This window comes from Danio aesculapii, chromosome 1 (genome assembly GCF_903798145.1).
Source record: "Danio aesculapii chromosome 1, fDanAes4.1, whole genome shotgun sequence".
NCBI classification, from domain to species: domain Eukaryota; kingdom Metazoa; phylum Chordata; class Actinopteri; order Cypriniformes; family Danionidae; genus Danio; species Danio aesculapii.
Genome location: NC_079435.1, coordinates 16,710,013 through 16,726,541, shown reverse-complemented (window position 1 = coordinate 16,726,541; position 16,529 = coordinate 16,710,013). Strand labels below are relative to the sequence as shown.

General features: G+C 34.1%; 1 protein-coding gene across 2 annotated transcripts; it reads right to left on the bottom strand.

The window, feature by feature from the left end:
• Positions 1-6: 6 nt before the first annotated feature.
• slc43a3a (solute carrier family 43 member 3a) lies at positions 7-13,304 on the bottom strand. 2 transcript variants are annotated; one of them, XM_056469981.1, is made up of 12 exons: positions 12,885-13,304; positions 12,683-12,812; positions 8,774-8,820; positions 8,608-8,684; positions 8,433-8,525; positions 8,000-8,139; positions 6,611-6,750; positions 6,352-6,492; positions 4,590-4,697; positions 4,328-4,514; positions 2,634-2,754; positions 7-1,153 (listed from the first exon to the last, which is right to left on the bottom strand). In XM_056469981.1, the coding sequence occupies exons 1-12, from the start codon at positions 13,075-13,077 to the stop codon at positions 1,013-1,015; spliced, it is 1,518 nt and encodes a 505-aa protein (XP_056325956.1). In that variant the 5' UTR covers positions 13,078-13,304; the 3' UTR covers positions 7-1,012. The 2 variants fall into 2 exon arrangements, with proteins under 2 accessions (XP_056325956.1, XP_056326027.1); XM_056470052.1 differs by lacking the exon at positions 2,634-2,754 and having other exon boundaries at positions 1,065-1,153.
• Positions 13,305-16,529: the final 3,225 nt, after the last annotated feature.

The window sequence follows — 16,529 nt, the reverse complement described above, 5'->3', positions numbered from 1 at the left end:
ATAATTATCATTTATTAAACATTTCAGTATTCAATTTAACCAACCATGACATAAAAAGATCCAATTAAATTAGACCAAAGAACACACACACACACACACAAGAACTGTAACAGAAAACATTACCTATAAAAGCATGCTATAAAACACTGGACAATAATGTTAACTACTGAAAGATGCATATGAGATGTACATGATTTTTAAGTCAGATATGAATCAGTATTGTGTGTTTTGGACTGTAAACCACTGGCTAATGGGTCTAGAGTTCCTGAATGAGGCTTTTAGGACTGTGTTAATAGCTTTCCCTGTGGGAACGGGATATTAGCATGCAAAACTGGAAAACATGCAATCCCGGAAGAGTTTAGAATTTATTGAACACAACTGCCTGGAGATCCCTGTGCTTCTGATTGTTTCTGATCTCTCCTTGCTTATGTCTGTGTTAAACCGATGTTTCTTTTTCTTACTATATATATGTTCTTGAAAACAAAAAGACTTATACAATATTTTTATTGTTATTTCTGCACTCGTAAAGATTGTAAATATTCAACAAGGTATTCAATTAAATGGAAATCATTACTATTGCCTGTTGAGTTTATGACTGCATCTCTAAAAATACATTCATGGTAAAAACACAATAATCACAATTCTTAAAGGGATAGTACACTCAAAAATAAACTTCTGTCATCATTTACTGACCCTTCACTCATCACAAACCTGTTTCTTTCTTCTGTTGAACACAAAAGAAGATACGCCAGTAACCATTGACGTTCATAGTGTTTGTTTTTCCTACAATAGAAGTCAATGGTTACAGGTTTCCAACATTCTTCAAAATATCTTCTTTTGTGTTCAACAGAAAAAGCAAACTCATAAAGGTTTGGATCCACTTGATGAGTAAACAGTGAGTAAATAATCATGTTTGGGTGAACTGTCTGTTTAATACTTTTCCCTTTGTCACCTACAAAAGCTATAAGGCCTATATTGAATTGCATAATCATATGCTTATTCAAGTATTAAGTTAATACATAGATGTTTCCTGTATTGAGGCTTCCAAAGTCCTAGAATTCTCTCTGTGTTTTGCCAGTTCTCTGCAGTGAAGAAACACGTAGACAGGATGAATGAAGGCCAGTAGAGTCAGGATGGTCAAAATGATGTTCACCTAAAGAAATAAAAAAAAGTCTTATTTACTGATTACAAGAAGACGCAAGTTCATACTTATAGTCAAGTTAGATTAGCGGGCTTTCTGCCAGTTTTAAGAAGGCAAAATCTAAGACGTTTCTGTGACCAAAAGAGAGAAAAAATGAAAAGAATCACAATAATCTACATCAATATAAAACTGAGGAGTTTGCATGTTCTCCCTGTATTGGCGTGGGTTTCCTTCAGGTGCTTCAGTTTCTCCCATAGTACAAAGATATGCACTAAACACTCACCGGCCACTTTATTAGGTACACCTGTCCAACTGTTCATTAACACAAATTTCTAATCAGCCAATCACATGGCAGCAACTCAATGCATTTATGCATGTAGACATGGTCAAGACGATCTGCTGCAGTTCAAACCGAGCATCAGAATGGGGAAGAAAGGTGATTTAAGTGACTTTGAATGTGGCATGGTTGTTGGTGCCAGACGGGCTGGTCTGAGTATTTCAGAAACTGCTGATCTACTGGGATTTTCATGCACAACCATCTCTAGGGTTTACAGAAAATTGTCCGAAAAAGAGAAAATATCCAGTGAGCAGCAGTTCTGTGGGCGCAAATGCCTTGATGCCAGACAGTGTATGTGTGTGTGTGTGTGTGTGTGTGTGTGTCTGTGTGTGTGTGTGTGTGTGTGTGTGTGTGTGTGTGAGTGTAAAGGGGGTTTCCCAGTACTGGGTTGCAGCTGGAAGGGCATCCACTGTGTAAAACATATGCTGTAATAGTTGACGGTTCATCCACCCTAAATTATTAGCCCCCCTGAATTATTAGCCCCCCTGTTTATTTTTTCCCCAATTTATGTTTAATGGAGAGAAGATTTTTTCAACACATTTCTAAACATAATAGTTTTAATAACTCATTTCTAATAACTGTTTTATTTTATCTTTGCCATGATGACAGTAAATAATATTTTACTAGATCTTTTTCAAGACACTTCTATACAGCTCAAAGTGACATTTAAAGGCATAACTAGGTTAATTAGGTTAACTAGGCAGGTTAGGGTAATTAGGCAAGTTACTGAATAATGATGGTTTGTTCTGTAGACTATCGGAAAAAGTAGCTTAAAGGGGCTAATAATTTTGACCTTAAAATGGTTTTAAAAAATTTTTTAACTGCTTTTATTCTAGCCAAAATAAAACAAATAAGACTTTCTCCAGAAGAAAAAAATATTATCAGACATACCGTGAAAAATTCCTTGCTCTGTTAAACATCGTTTGGCAAATATTAAAAAAAAAAATCACAGGGGGGGTTAATTCTGACTTCAACTGTATATCTCAGCATATTTTGTCATTTAAAACCTATTTCATTTGAATATTTTGCTTGAAAAGTCTGAATAAATTTCACCTGACATAACGACAAACATGTTTGCTGGACATAATCATAATAAGTTTTCAAAACAAGAGCTTATTTCTAGTTGATACAGTGGTGTAAGAATGATAGATTTACATAGAGTGGGTCTCCTTCAAGAGCTTTGTTGAGGGCGAAGCAGGGATACTGAAGCAATGACACCACAGCTGATAAAGACATCACCAGACCGTACAGCTTACCAAAGTGACGGGCAGGAAACCTGTGGATAAGCACTCATTTAAGATCAAGAGTCAAGAGACAATCTAGATATTTCAAGGGGTCCTATTATGCTCTTATACACAGTATTGATTATATGTGTGGGGGGTGGGGGGTGTAGAATATGCTCTCATGTTTGGTGCTTTGAAAAATGCATTGTTTTTCACATAATTTACATTATTACAACCAGCTTGATTAGGTTTGATGAAGACCCACTTTCTAAAAATGAAATGTGATAGAACAAATATGTGGTGATTGGTTAGCAGTCCAAGTGCCTTGTGATTGGTGAACAGTTAGACTGTATTGCCACAACCGTTCCCCAGACAACAAGTCTAGCAGTGTATTAAATAAAATAACATTTGTTTTGGAATGCACAGGACAGTGCTAACCCTAAAGCCACCTTAAAGAGCCACCGTGCCACCCTAAAGAGGGAAAAGTGGAGGAGTAGGGGTGGAAGGGGGGATTCTTCAAGGCAAAAATAACTGTAGTAAGAAACTCTGGCTATTTATAGTGAGTTAGGAATCATCTGATTGGTGAATCATGTGTTAGTTATTGCGGGACCAGCCGTGTTCAATAATAATCATGTGCTCCTCTCGAAATTAGTTTATAAATAAACTTCACTTTGCACATAATCTTATTATGTGTTATTCACAACCGATACCAGATACACATTGTTTAGGTAACTAGTACGCCTGTTCTTCTCCAAGTTAAACAGACACTTGCCTTCATGTATTTTTAGAGAAGTTGATAAGTTTGCATGTTGTAAATCCAGCAGCTCTAATCCAACTAACAGGGCAGCACCCATCAGCTGTCATAGATCAGCTAATATGATCATTATTATGATGTCCGGTAAAAGGTGTGTCGTTACACATATTTCAGAATCCGAATATCAGATATATCACACTATAATCAATTTGAGCCAAGAAAATTGGTCAAGTGGATTGCACAGAACTTTTGCACGCAGCAATACAAATCAGAGTGGATTTGGGCTACTTTGTGACATAATAGATCCTGGAAAACAATGCTTGTAGATCAAACGAGCCATTTGTTGTAGTTCTAATAGATATATTTAAAACAATATACACTCACCGGCCACTTTATTAGGTACACCTTACTAGTACCGGGTTGCCCCCCTTTTTGCCTTCAGAGCTGCCTTTCTCTGTAAACCCTAGAGTTGGTTGTGCATGAAAATCCCAATAGATCAGCAGTTTTTGAAATACTCAGACCAGCCCGTCTGGCACCAACAACCATGCCACATTCAAAGTCACTTAAATCACCTTTCTTCCTCATTCCTATGCTCGAATTGAACTGCAGCAGATCGTCTTGACCATGTCTACATGCCTAAATGCACTGAAGTGCTGCCATGTGATTGGCTGATTATAAATTTACGTTATTGAGCAGTTGTACAGGTGTACCTAATAAAGTGGCCGGTGAGTGTATCTCGCTTTGAAGTGGACTTGGGAGATTTGTAACATTGTAGATCTTTTAAATGTCCAAACATACACACTACAGACTGACTCATATTTAAACAGTGAAAAAATCATAATAGGACCCCTTTAAGTCAACCCTTTACTTACGCTATGCTGATGAACGCAGCATTTCCTCCGTACAGAAAAGATCGGTTAAGGACCTGCAGGATGAATGTGACATACTGGAGAGGAAGGAATGGGATGCTCGCAGAGATAGAGAACAAGAGACACTGCAGAGAAGTGAGGAGCAGAGAGAGGACGGACGAGCGCAGGTCTGCTTCCCGCTCTGATACATCTACAAAAAAATGATGGGGGTGAGAACTAAAGGTTCACATTTAATGTCAAGTTTTCACATTCTCCGTCGACTGACCTGGATCTAGGGGTTTTCTTTTGTGTCTATCCATTAGCAGGCCGTTCCAGGGAGCGCAGAGGACGCCACAGAACTGGGTGAATGCAAACGCATTGGTGTACTCGCTCACTGAGAATGAAAAATCGGTTACACTTTACAATAAGGTTCCATTAGTTATGTAAGGGATAACGTACACCTAGGTGGTTTTTCTTGCAGAATAATTCCTGACAAACTTGTAGAAGAGTGAAGGTGTACATTTTCACACTTATTACATGACTACAAGCTGTAATAATTGACTAACTCTTTCATTAAACGTTAATCTTTCAGGAAGAAAAACGGCTGAATGGAGCATATACTAACATACGTGTTGTTCGGTCACAAGATGGTGTTCAACAGCCCAAAACAGTGGCATGACAGACAACAAGCATATAAATATACTCACTAATACAGACGAGACTATTCAAATTATGAGTGCGTTATTAGTTTCAACAGTTGTTATCTGGGAATAACATACTTTAGAATCCCATGATTGACCAATTAGAATCTAGTATTCCACAGGGCTATACAATAATGTTAGGTCATGTATATTCTAACATGAACTAACAATGAACAGTTCTTAGGTTCTGTATCTCAACATGTGCATCCATTTGACTTCTTACCCAAAATAATGGTAGGGCCATACAGTTGATCAGCTCTCCTGAATTATTAGCCCCCCTGTATATTTCCCCCAATTCAAAGATAAAAGAAATCAGGTATTAGAAATTAGTTAATAAAACTATTATGTTTAGAAATGTGTAGAAAAAAAATTTCATGGTGGAGGAGGTGGAGGAGGTAGAGGAGTAGAGGTGAAGGTGTGATTCTTCATGGCAAAGATAACTGTAGTAAGAAACTCTGGCTATTTATAGTGAGTTAGGAATCATCTGATTGGTGAATCATGTGTTAGTTATTGCGGGACCAGCCATGTTCAATAATAATCACGTGCTCCTCTCGAAATTAGTTTGTAAATAAACTTCACTTTGCACATAATCTTACGATGTATTATTCACAACTGATACCAGATACACATTGTTTAGGTAACTAGTACGCCTGTTCTTCTCCAAGTTAAACAGACACTTGCCTTCATGTATTTTGAGAGAAGTTGATAAGTTTGCATGTTGTAAATCCAGCAGCTCTAATCCAACTAACATGGCAGCAGCCATCAGCTGTCATTGATCAGCTTATATTTTTCCCCCAATTTCTGTTTAACGGAATGAAGATTTTTTTTTCTACACATTTCTAAACATAATAGTTTTATTAACTAGTTTCTAATACCTGATTTCTTTTATCTTTGCCATGATGACAGTACATAATAATTTACTACATATTTTTCAAGATAGTATTCCGCTTAAAGTGACATTGAATGGCTTAACTAGGTTAATTAGGCAAGCTAGTGTAATTAGGCAAGTTATTGTATAACGATGGTTTGTTCTGTACACTATCGAAAAAAATAAGAGAGCTAATAATATTGACCAAAAAATTATTTTTAAAAAATCATAACTGCTTTTATTCTAGCCGAAATAAAACAAATAAGACTTTCTCCAGAAGAAAAAATATTATAGAAAAACTGTAAAAAATTCCTTGCTCTGTTAAACATCATTTGGAAAATATTTGAAAAAGAAAAAAAAAAATCACAGGAGGGCTAATAATTTTGGCAATCACAACGGCGCACTTCAAAACACATATCATCACATAGCAGCATTACCGAAAACTCAACAACAATCTATTAAAAGAACAGTTTGTTTACCAGTGACTGGGTCTTGATTGGCCAGTCTGTTCAGCATTGGGTTCAGAGTACCGATGAAGAAATAATGGCGGAGCTGCATGACTGACAGCCATACGAGGTGCCACAAGAAGAACCAGGACAGGACACAGCTCCTAAAACTGTCTACAAAAAATTAAACAAGAACCTTTTTTATTATTCCTCTCGTTTTGATTCATTTGTTAAAATAAATGGTTTAATGATATTTTCTACAAAACCAAAATCTCTGAGGATCAAGCAGCACCTTTCTCTGGGTTGTCTGTTAGCTTTATTGAGTCTGTCTCCAGCGGCTCTTCTTCTGCTACTCGGCTTCTGTCTGAATTTGCCTCTCGCTTCGCCTCGTACTCTTCAACATTGTAGCTATTTGATTTAGCACAGCTCATCCTGTAATTAAGGATTTGCATTTGAGTAATTATTATAGATATGATATGAGAATTACATGTACAATATGTAGTAGTAAGTCTATATATAACTACTTGTACAGCAAATGTAGAATAAACATTATATTTACTTCATTTTCAAGAAATAATATATACAGTTGAGGAAGAAATTATTAGCCCTCCTGTGTGTATATATATATATATATATATATATATATATATATATATATATATATATATATACAGAGCTTAATTTGTGCCAGAGCACACCGGATCCGGAACCTCTGAAATCTGATCCGGCACCTCATTTTACTGATCCCCCTCCTCCCCCGTATCACTTTCTTCCGCTACTTCACAACGCTTTTCATTTTCGTCCACAATAACTCCGCCCACATAGAGTGACAGCAGATCAATAAACTCGCTACAGTTTGACAAATATTGCAGCTGTTAGACAACATAATGTACTTTTGAGGCTCTTTTTAGTCGAGAATGTAGTTGTTTAGATTGCATCTAGGTAGTTTATTTATAAGGATAGTGCTTATTTTAAATATTTATAACTTCTGAGATACAGCACTTCGCATCTATCAGCCTGTCATTGAGTAGAGCAAAGACGCTTGACAGTGTCCATCCAAAGAGAATCATTCAAATAGCTTGGTGAATTAGTAACGGCTTCTGCTGTTCTGACGTCAGCTGCAAATGTGAATGAATGGTGGAAGAAAGTATTTCCTCATACAAAAGGGTTTTGAGACTCTCCGTGTTTGATTTTCTATTTTATATACATGAATATGCCGTCAAACTATTGTGTACACACAATATCCCACTTATAACAGTATGATATGGCTGTATATCATCACTGGTGGGACACAACGCACACCTCCTATCAGTGCCAATATACAACCATATCGCACTGCTACTTGTGTGATATTGCTCATATATATATTATATAATGTATAATATACTATATAATATAATAATATAATATACTATATAATGTATTATGTACTGTATTTTGCTGTTTTGTTGTAAATAATATCAATCTAAAACCTAAAATAAAAATCTGAAATAAAATTCTCCCTGTTATATACACTAATTGTCATAAATGAATGGGTAAAATGCCAAGCATTGTGACACAAACATACTATTTTAATTATTAATAACCTATGACAGTTCAAAAGAACAAAAATATTAAAAAAGAAAGAGAAACATTTTACTAACCTCAAACAGCAGCGTGGGGTCAGAACTGTTTGACTCACCCATATTGGTAGTCCTGTGGAATGGGATAGGGAATGTGTGATTTTGGCATCAGGAAGAGAGTCCGGACGAGATGGATGAGGTTACAGGCTGAGAGGAAGAGGAATGAAGAGCGAAGAGAGACACCTTTCTCATAAAGCACCTTCAGAAATGAATTTACAGAGTGTCAGATAGATAGATAGATAGATAGATAGATAGATAGATAGATAGATAGATAGATAGACAGACAGACAGACAGACAGACAGACAGACAGACAGACAGACAGACAGACAGACAGACAGACAGACAGACAGACAGACAGACAGACAGACAGACAGACAGACAGACAGACAGATAGATAGATAGATAGATAGATAGATAGATAGATAGATAGATAGATAGATAGATAGATAGATAGATAGATAGATAGATAGATAGATAGATAAACTCCTTACTTTAATTATGAGAAAGATAACAGATGACGAATCAAAGGCCCCATTATAGACTGTAATAATAGTTGATCTATGAGAATCAAAGAGATTCCCCACCTGTAATGAGAACAAAGCTTAAATCAGTTTATCATAGCCTTGTTGTAATGAATGTATGAAATATTATCATACATGAACATACCTGCATATTTGTCATTAGAAATAAAATGCCGCCCACAGCTATGAAGGACAGAGCAGGAAAAAGCAAAACAGAAAGAGCTGTTTGAGAAAAAAGAGGAGAAAGTTAAACACCAAACCGACCTGTGTCATGTGTGTGATTATTAGGAAAACTTTGGGTCTGACTTTACCTTTATTGGACAATGCCACAATTAATGTGCCAGTGGTATAAAGAAATCTACAAAACAATGGTGACACAATTGGTATTGGTCTAAAACATGATTCAAAATCAAGCAAAACGTCAACCCAGACTCATTATTGATGCATATACATTTCTGGAGTCTGCAAAAAACGTTCCAGGAGGTACGCTTTTTAAGCTGTTTTTGTTTTCGCAAATCCACCAGAGATTACTCTGTATGACTTTCAAGATCCCAAATTTCTCTCTCGAGTGCCATTCGTGCCTGCTGTTCTTGTGTAAATCCACCAGAGGCCGCTGTTGACTGATTACCCCACCCACCCACTTCCCAAAACCCAACTAATAGTGTTTTCAAAAGAAATCAAAAAAAAGAAAACCCCTCACAGCCTCCTAATTTTTTTACCACGTTTTCAGATCTTATCACATTCTCACCCTGTTATTTACTTGTTTATTTCATTTTAGCTGCTTTCTGAATCGTTCTTCGCCGGCCTTGAACTCTGTTGTTGAGGTCAACTCCTCTCTGCTCCTCACTCTAAGAGTCCTCATTTCATTACTTGAGTCCTTACATACAAAAATGTTGAACTAGTTGTCAAAATCTGTCAAGCTAATATTAATTTTAAAAATTTAATCTTTTTTTTCCTGAAAATGTCTTCTAAATTGAACAATTTCATGAAGGATTTACAGACCTATGTATGTTGTAGGTTCAGTTCCAATATGTACTGCAATATTGTTTACAGTTGTGCACAGCTCTACCCAAAGGAAGTTTGTTTGTTGTAAATAAGAGTGTATTTATTCTTTTGCACAATGCTAAATTAGAATTGTAAAGACTATCTTCAGTAAAAATGTGAAACATACAGATTCAGTGTCTTGTACTCAGATACCTTACTAAATGCAGTGATGTCGAACTTTACTGTAGTTTTCAAATGGCTGTGCAAATAGTATATACAGTAGTGTTGTCTTGAGCATTTTCAGGAAGTGTCACCAAAATCTGACTTTTTTTTGCATTGGAAAAAATGTACAGAGTAAACTGTCATAATGAAAACATGACAAAGCCATTTGACTATCAAGTTCATAAACAATGGTGTCAAGACTTTTCATCTTGATGATACTGACACTTTCATTGACATCAATACTTGCTTTTGAGTAATAAACGGTCCATTTTGAGCAAGTGACACGCTTTTGCATGTTATCAACTTGGTTTTGCAGTTTGTACTAATTGTTTTGAGAAATGCATGCAAATGTAAATCGTGTTGTCAGAAATGCACCAAAGCCACTGAGAAAAACTGTAACTTTGGGGCGTGCTTCCTTTTAAAAATCGTACTGTTTCATTCCATATTAGTAGGCCCACACGGAATCTGCGTGCACAGAATTCCGCAGATTTTTTGCAGATTCTTAGTCCATCATTAATTCTGTTTATTTACTTGAGTAAATGTATGTAAATTTATATATTTTAAATTTTTTAATTTATTACAGTGATATTATTGACTAAAATGAAAATGTTCATCTGATGTATGTACAAGGCAGTTTGTACAGTAATATTTTCTGTCTTTTAGTAGCAATAATATATGAGAGACTTGCTTTGTTTACCAAATAAAGTGAATCTAATTGGATTTTCATTGTAAACATTAAATAAAAGTTAAAAAGGTATTACTTTTTATTTCATATATTAAGGTTTTAGTTATGATACTGCCAAAATAATTCCCCAGAAATTCCGTCTGGCCCTACATATTAGCCACTTTTCTGACAATACGCAAAATAGTTACGTTTTCTATTTAGTCTCAATCGGTTTGCAAGTAGCACACTTACAAGTATATTACATAGATGTTAGTACAACATGAAGTATATAAGCATACTGCTTTTTTGTAAGGAACATCAGCTTACATTTGCTAATATTTATGGTAATCTCAACAAGTTTTACTTGTGGGCTGTTTTTTAATGGATGCAATCCTCTAAGCCCTGTTTTTGGAGTCCAGTCAAACGCCCACGATGAGTTCCACTATCTGCTTACAGCACACCCCACTCACAATCTGATAAACTTCTTGCCTCTGTGCACTGCACAGAGACACAGTAATTCTGTTCATTCTTCCTGACCTGTTTTACACAAGCAGTGTGCAAATTACAGGGGGGTTTGGGGAGGTTCGACTCCCCAAGTTAACACTTGATCCGCCCTAAAGGATGTCAAACCAAGCCTGCCCTTTAATTAGTGAGAAATTGTTTGCTCTGAAGTTTATCTTAAATAATAACATTAGGTATTTAAATAACAGATAATATATATACACATTTGACTACCCTTATAATACCACTGTGAATGCATGATTGAGCCCTACAGAATCAAAAAACATTCAGTCAGCAGTCTAAACCAGATGATCTAGCGCACCTATAGACACTGTAAATGTTCACATAACACTTTTTTCTAGTAAAATAGGTGCATATAGCAAAAAGCAAAGCCAATTTAACCATATAGTTAGTATTTTAATACACTCAAACAATGACATTTGCTTTTTGTTCAAACCACTTATTTAAAATAAGCTGAAACAACACAATTCTTGAGTTTTTTGGGGGACAACTTAATTGTTTTATGTTCAATCTACTCAAATTTGTGAAACACTAATGAATTAACTTAAGTCCTTCGTGTTGCCCCAATACAAATTGATTGTGTGGAACCCAACATTTCGTACAGTGTAAGTTTCTTACAGTTATCCATTTATTAGTGCAAACTCATCACCATTTACTTTATATAAAAAATAGGTCATCTTTGATCCATCAGTAGTTATTGTACTAAATAGGGCTGGGCGATATTGCTAAAAAAGTCACGATATCATGTTTCATATCATTCTGAAACAAATAATTATTGAATATTTTTTAACAATACATTTAAGAATATTGAGATTATTTTAACCACTTTATTTTATTTTACCAACATTACCAAGGCAAATAGTTTTAATTGTCAAAAACAAAAATATCTCATCTCTTATAATAAAATAAACATTAACGTTAAGAGACTATTAAACTTGATAAATAAAATGACTTACAAAGTAAGTGCAATGGGAAAGGAAAATCAACAGATGTAAGGTGTCAATAATGATACAGTAAACCTCGAACTCTGTAAACAAAACAAATCCTTTATTCAAGTAAAGGAACCAACCATCATTGGTGACCTCCATTGGAACTAACACCCTAAGCTTATTGGCATTGCTTACAAGGCGCATGCTACTTACAGAACTACTTTTTTATCGTTGTTGACAATGGTGTTTGGTCAGTATATACCTATCCCGATTTTACCACCCAGCCCTAGTACTGAATACATTCATTGTCCCTCAAAACCATGATAATTTAAATAAGTTTGATTAATAAATCAGATGTAATTGATTGAAATTGGATTGAATCTCAAATTTAATTTGAATTCTGAATTTGGACTTGAATTTTGAATTTGAATTTAGAATTTTGAATGTGAATTTGAATTTTGAATTTGAATTTTGAATGTGGATGCAAATTTGAATTTTGAATTTGAATTTGAATTTGAATTTGAATTTGAATTTGAATTTGAATTTTGAATTTTCAAATTGAATTTGACTCAATGAAGAATGCATATGTACTATAAATGCTATCTCACGGCAATTCGTAATTTTTTATTTAGTAGCTAATTTGTATGAATTCGTACAATCTCATTCATCCAGTTTAGCACAATTTGCTCATCCCCCAATGGTGGTTGGGTTTAGGAGCAGGATTTGGGGCGACGCCTCATTTTAAAAACCGTACGTATTTTTGTACGACTATTTGTACGAATTAGCCACTAAACTGACAAAATGTAAATTAGTTACGTTTCCTCATGAGATCAGGTTGATAATACACAATAAAATTGTCAATGCATAATTCACACACTGCCTATTTGCCAAGAACTCACATAGCCAAAAGTCGTGTTGCCATTGTGCCAAAGTGGTCATAGAGGAATCCATTGGGCAGAGTGAGAAAGTTGTTCATGAAGGAGGCCACAGTAAAGACCAATGAGAAATGTTCATCTTGCAGACTGCAGTCTAAAGAGAAAAGCAGACAAAAATAAAATGCATAAAAGGAAGTGAACCATCAAATATATTAAAAGACCTCACCTGAGCTAAATTCTCCGCCTGCATCTGTCACGTTGCTGCACAGGTCGCTGAAGTAACCATCTGTCTTGAGGACAAACACAAGAGCTGCCCAGCCAAACACAACCCCGGCGAAACACAAACACTCCAGGAGTCCCGTTGCCAAAGTCAGTTTGTATCTCACAGCCTTCCCCGATGATCCTTTGTATCCCAGCATCCTCTTTATTAGGGTCACTTCCAGAACTATCTGCTTGTCTAGGAATGTAGAGAGTATATGCTTGCTTTACTCTCTTTTTAAAATCATTTAAATCTCGAATGCATTGTTCTTCTAAATTAAATTGTAATACGCTCCACTTATTTTTGTGTCACCGCTTGCTCACTTTTGATCAGAAACGCACCATGCATGCCAGTTATATGGTGGTCGAGATAAAGCTTTCCACGTGTTTGAGCTAACTTGAAGTTGTGCATCCTCCTCTCAAGAGAGGGAGTTGTTGTAGATCTGCTGGTGAAAACAACATGCGTCTTCAGCTTTTTGTGCGATGATATTCATCAATGCTTGTTGTCAGCATCTTTGTATGATGCTGTTGTTTGAGTTTGAGGACGCATCCCTGAAATTCTCACCCTATAAAGTGGCACATGTGTCTGGTGTTTATGAAGAGCTGTAAAAAGAGATAGAGACAGTACTGTTATAGGGTAGTTGTCAAGAGTTTGGAAACATAATTTTTTTATGAAAGGCTTGAATGAACTATCTCTAATTTTCACCAAGGCTGAAATGATATGCTGAAAAATACAGTATAAACACTAAAACTATGAATAAGTGTTACTATAGGACATAACTGTTTTGTCATTTAATTTAAAGGACATATTTGTCCCCTTCTACAAGATGTAAGCCTTTGATGTCTCCAGAATGTGTCTGTAAAGTTTCAGCTCAAAATACCCATCAGATTTATATTTATTATAGCCTCCAGAATCTGCTCATTTTGGTGTCTAAGTACATTGTAGCTGTTTTTGTAGCCTGTGGCTTTAAATGCAAATGAGCTGCTTCTCCGACCACCGATCCCACGTGCGTGTCTGCTTCTCATCATGTGTTACATCAGATAAACAGCAGTCAGTGATAGAGACAGACACGAATGAAGCTGAAATACAGCTCTTTGGTCAAAATTACCAAGTTTATTTGATGTATTTGCGTTGGAGTTTATTCAAGGCCTTCTGAAATGATGAGTCACACACAAATGCTGTTTGCAGTAGAGCTGAAGATCTTTGCCCGATCCTGACAGGACCCGATGGGTTTGGGTGGGTTCGGGCTTAATTTTTATCATTTTAGACTTGGTCGGGTCCCATCTAAATAATTTAGAATTTATTTTATTTTATTTATTAGGAAAGACTTATTTTTATTGGTGTGTTGGCCAATTTAAAGGCTAACTTTATGTACGTAGACCTATTTAGAGTGCTGAGATGTTATGATGTTACAGAGGACTTATTTTATTTCTTTGTTCCAACTTCCAAGTGGCCTATAGCCTATGTTTGTTATGAATAAATTATGTTAAAACATGTATAAATGAGACTCATGAACTTGAAAAAGAGGCAAAAGAGCTGTGAACATGTGCACATTTTTGTGTATTTGTGTATTAAAAACATAAATATACACAGTACATATGTAATTATAATCTTTTATTTTTGGATGTAACTACTATGTCATTACATTGTAATAACATTATAATAACTATGTAATAACATTGTAACTACATCTATGATAGTATTGTAATTGTGTTTTTGTATATTTTATGTACAGTATTTGTGTGTTACAGTTATATACACATACACAGTACACACATAATATGTAATTGCAAACTTTTATCTTGGATGTAATGACTATGTCTTACACAGTAATTACATTGTAATTACATCCAATATTTACAAATGTGTTTGTATATTTCATGTACATTTTGTATTTATACTTATATACTTAAATGTGCACAGTACATATGTATGTTATATGTGATTACAAACTTTAATCTTGATTTATAAACATGTTTCTTAGGATGTGCAATTACTGTTGTTTCATTGTATTTACGTATGTCATTACATTCTAAACCATAAATCTAAATGTTTCTTTGTATATTGCATGTGCAGTATTTGGTTATTTATAGTTGAATACATAAATATACACTGTACACATGTAATTACGAACATAGTTAATATGTCATTACTTTGTAAATATATTGTTATTACATTGTAATTACATCCAAGATAATATTTATGAACTTAAACGTTTCTTTGTATATTTTATGTACCGTATTTGTGTATTTATATGTAAATATATGCAGTAAATATGTAATTACAAACGTTTAGTTTGGATGTAATTACATTGTTGTAATATTATAATCACTATGTAACAACAATGTATTTACATTGTTATAACATTGTATTTACATTGTTATAACATTGTTATAACATTGTCATTACATTGTTATAACATTGTAATTACATCGACAATCGTATTGCGCATGTGTTGTTCATTTTGTACATATGTAATTATAATTTTTTTGGATGTCATTACATTGTACTTACATTGTTGTAACATTGTAACTACATTGTTTTAACATTCAAATTACATTATAATTACTATGTAATCATATTTTTACATTGTTATAACATTGTAAATACATCTGAGATGTAATATGTATTTACAAACTTTTATCTTGTGTGCATTTACTGTGTCGTTACATTGTAAGTACTATGTCACTACATTGTAATTACATTGTACTTACATCCAAGATAATATTTATAAATGTAAATGTTTCTTTAAATATTGCATGTACAGTATTTGAATATTTTTGTTGTATATGTAAATATACACAGTATACATGTAATTACAAACTTTTTTTCTTGTGTGCAACTGCTGTATTGTTACATTGTAATTACTATGTCGTTACAGTGTAACTACATTGCTATTACATTGTAAATACATGAAGATAATCTTTATAAACATGTTTCTTTGTATATTTCATGTACAGCATTTGTGCATTTATGTATAAATGTACACAGTACACATGTAATAACAAAGTTTTATCTTGTGTAAAATTACTGTTTCTTTTTTATTGCAATTACATTACAAATAATTATGTTATTGCATTGTTTTTACATTGTAGTTACAACCAATACAATATTTATAAATGTAAATGTTTCTTTGTATATTGCATGAACAGTATTTAATTATAGTTGTATTTGTAAATATACACAATACACATGTTATTACAAACTTAATTGCTGTGATAACATTGTAAATAAATTGATTACACATTGTAATTACATCCAAGATAATATTTATAAACTTACACGTTTCTTTGTATATTTCATGTAATGTATTTGTGTATTTATATGTAAATTTACGCAGTAGATATGTAATTACAAACTTTTAGTTTGGATGTAATTACATTGTCATTACATTATTATTACTATGTAATAACATTGTAATTACATTGTATAACATTGTAATTACATTGTTATTACTATGTTATAACAATGTAGTTACAATGTTATAACATTGTAATTACATTGTTATTACTATGTTATATTAATGTAATTACATTGTAATAACATTGTAACTACATCTATGATAGTATTTTAATTGTGTTTTTGTATATTTCATGTACAGTATTTGTGTTA

Coding starts and splice junctions, on each gene's coding strand:
- slc43a3a (XM_056469981.1), bottom strand. CDS start 13,077: ATGCTGGGATACAAAGGATCATCGGGGAAGGCTGTGAGATACAAACTG. Junction 6,751..7,999: donor CCACAGGACTACCAATATGG/GTGAGTCAAACA, acceptor CCTTAATTACAG/GATGAGCTGTGCTAAATCAA. Junction 2,755..4,327: donor GCTGCGTTCATCAGCATAGC/GTAAGTAAAGGG, acceptor GCTTATCCACAG/GTTTCCTGCCCGTCACTTTG.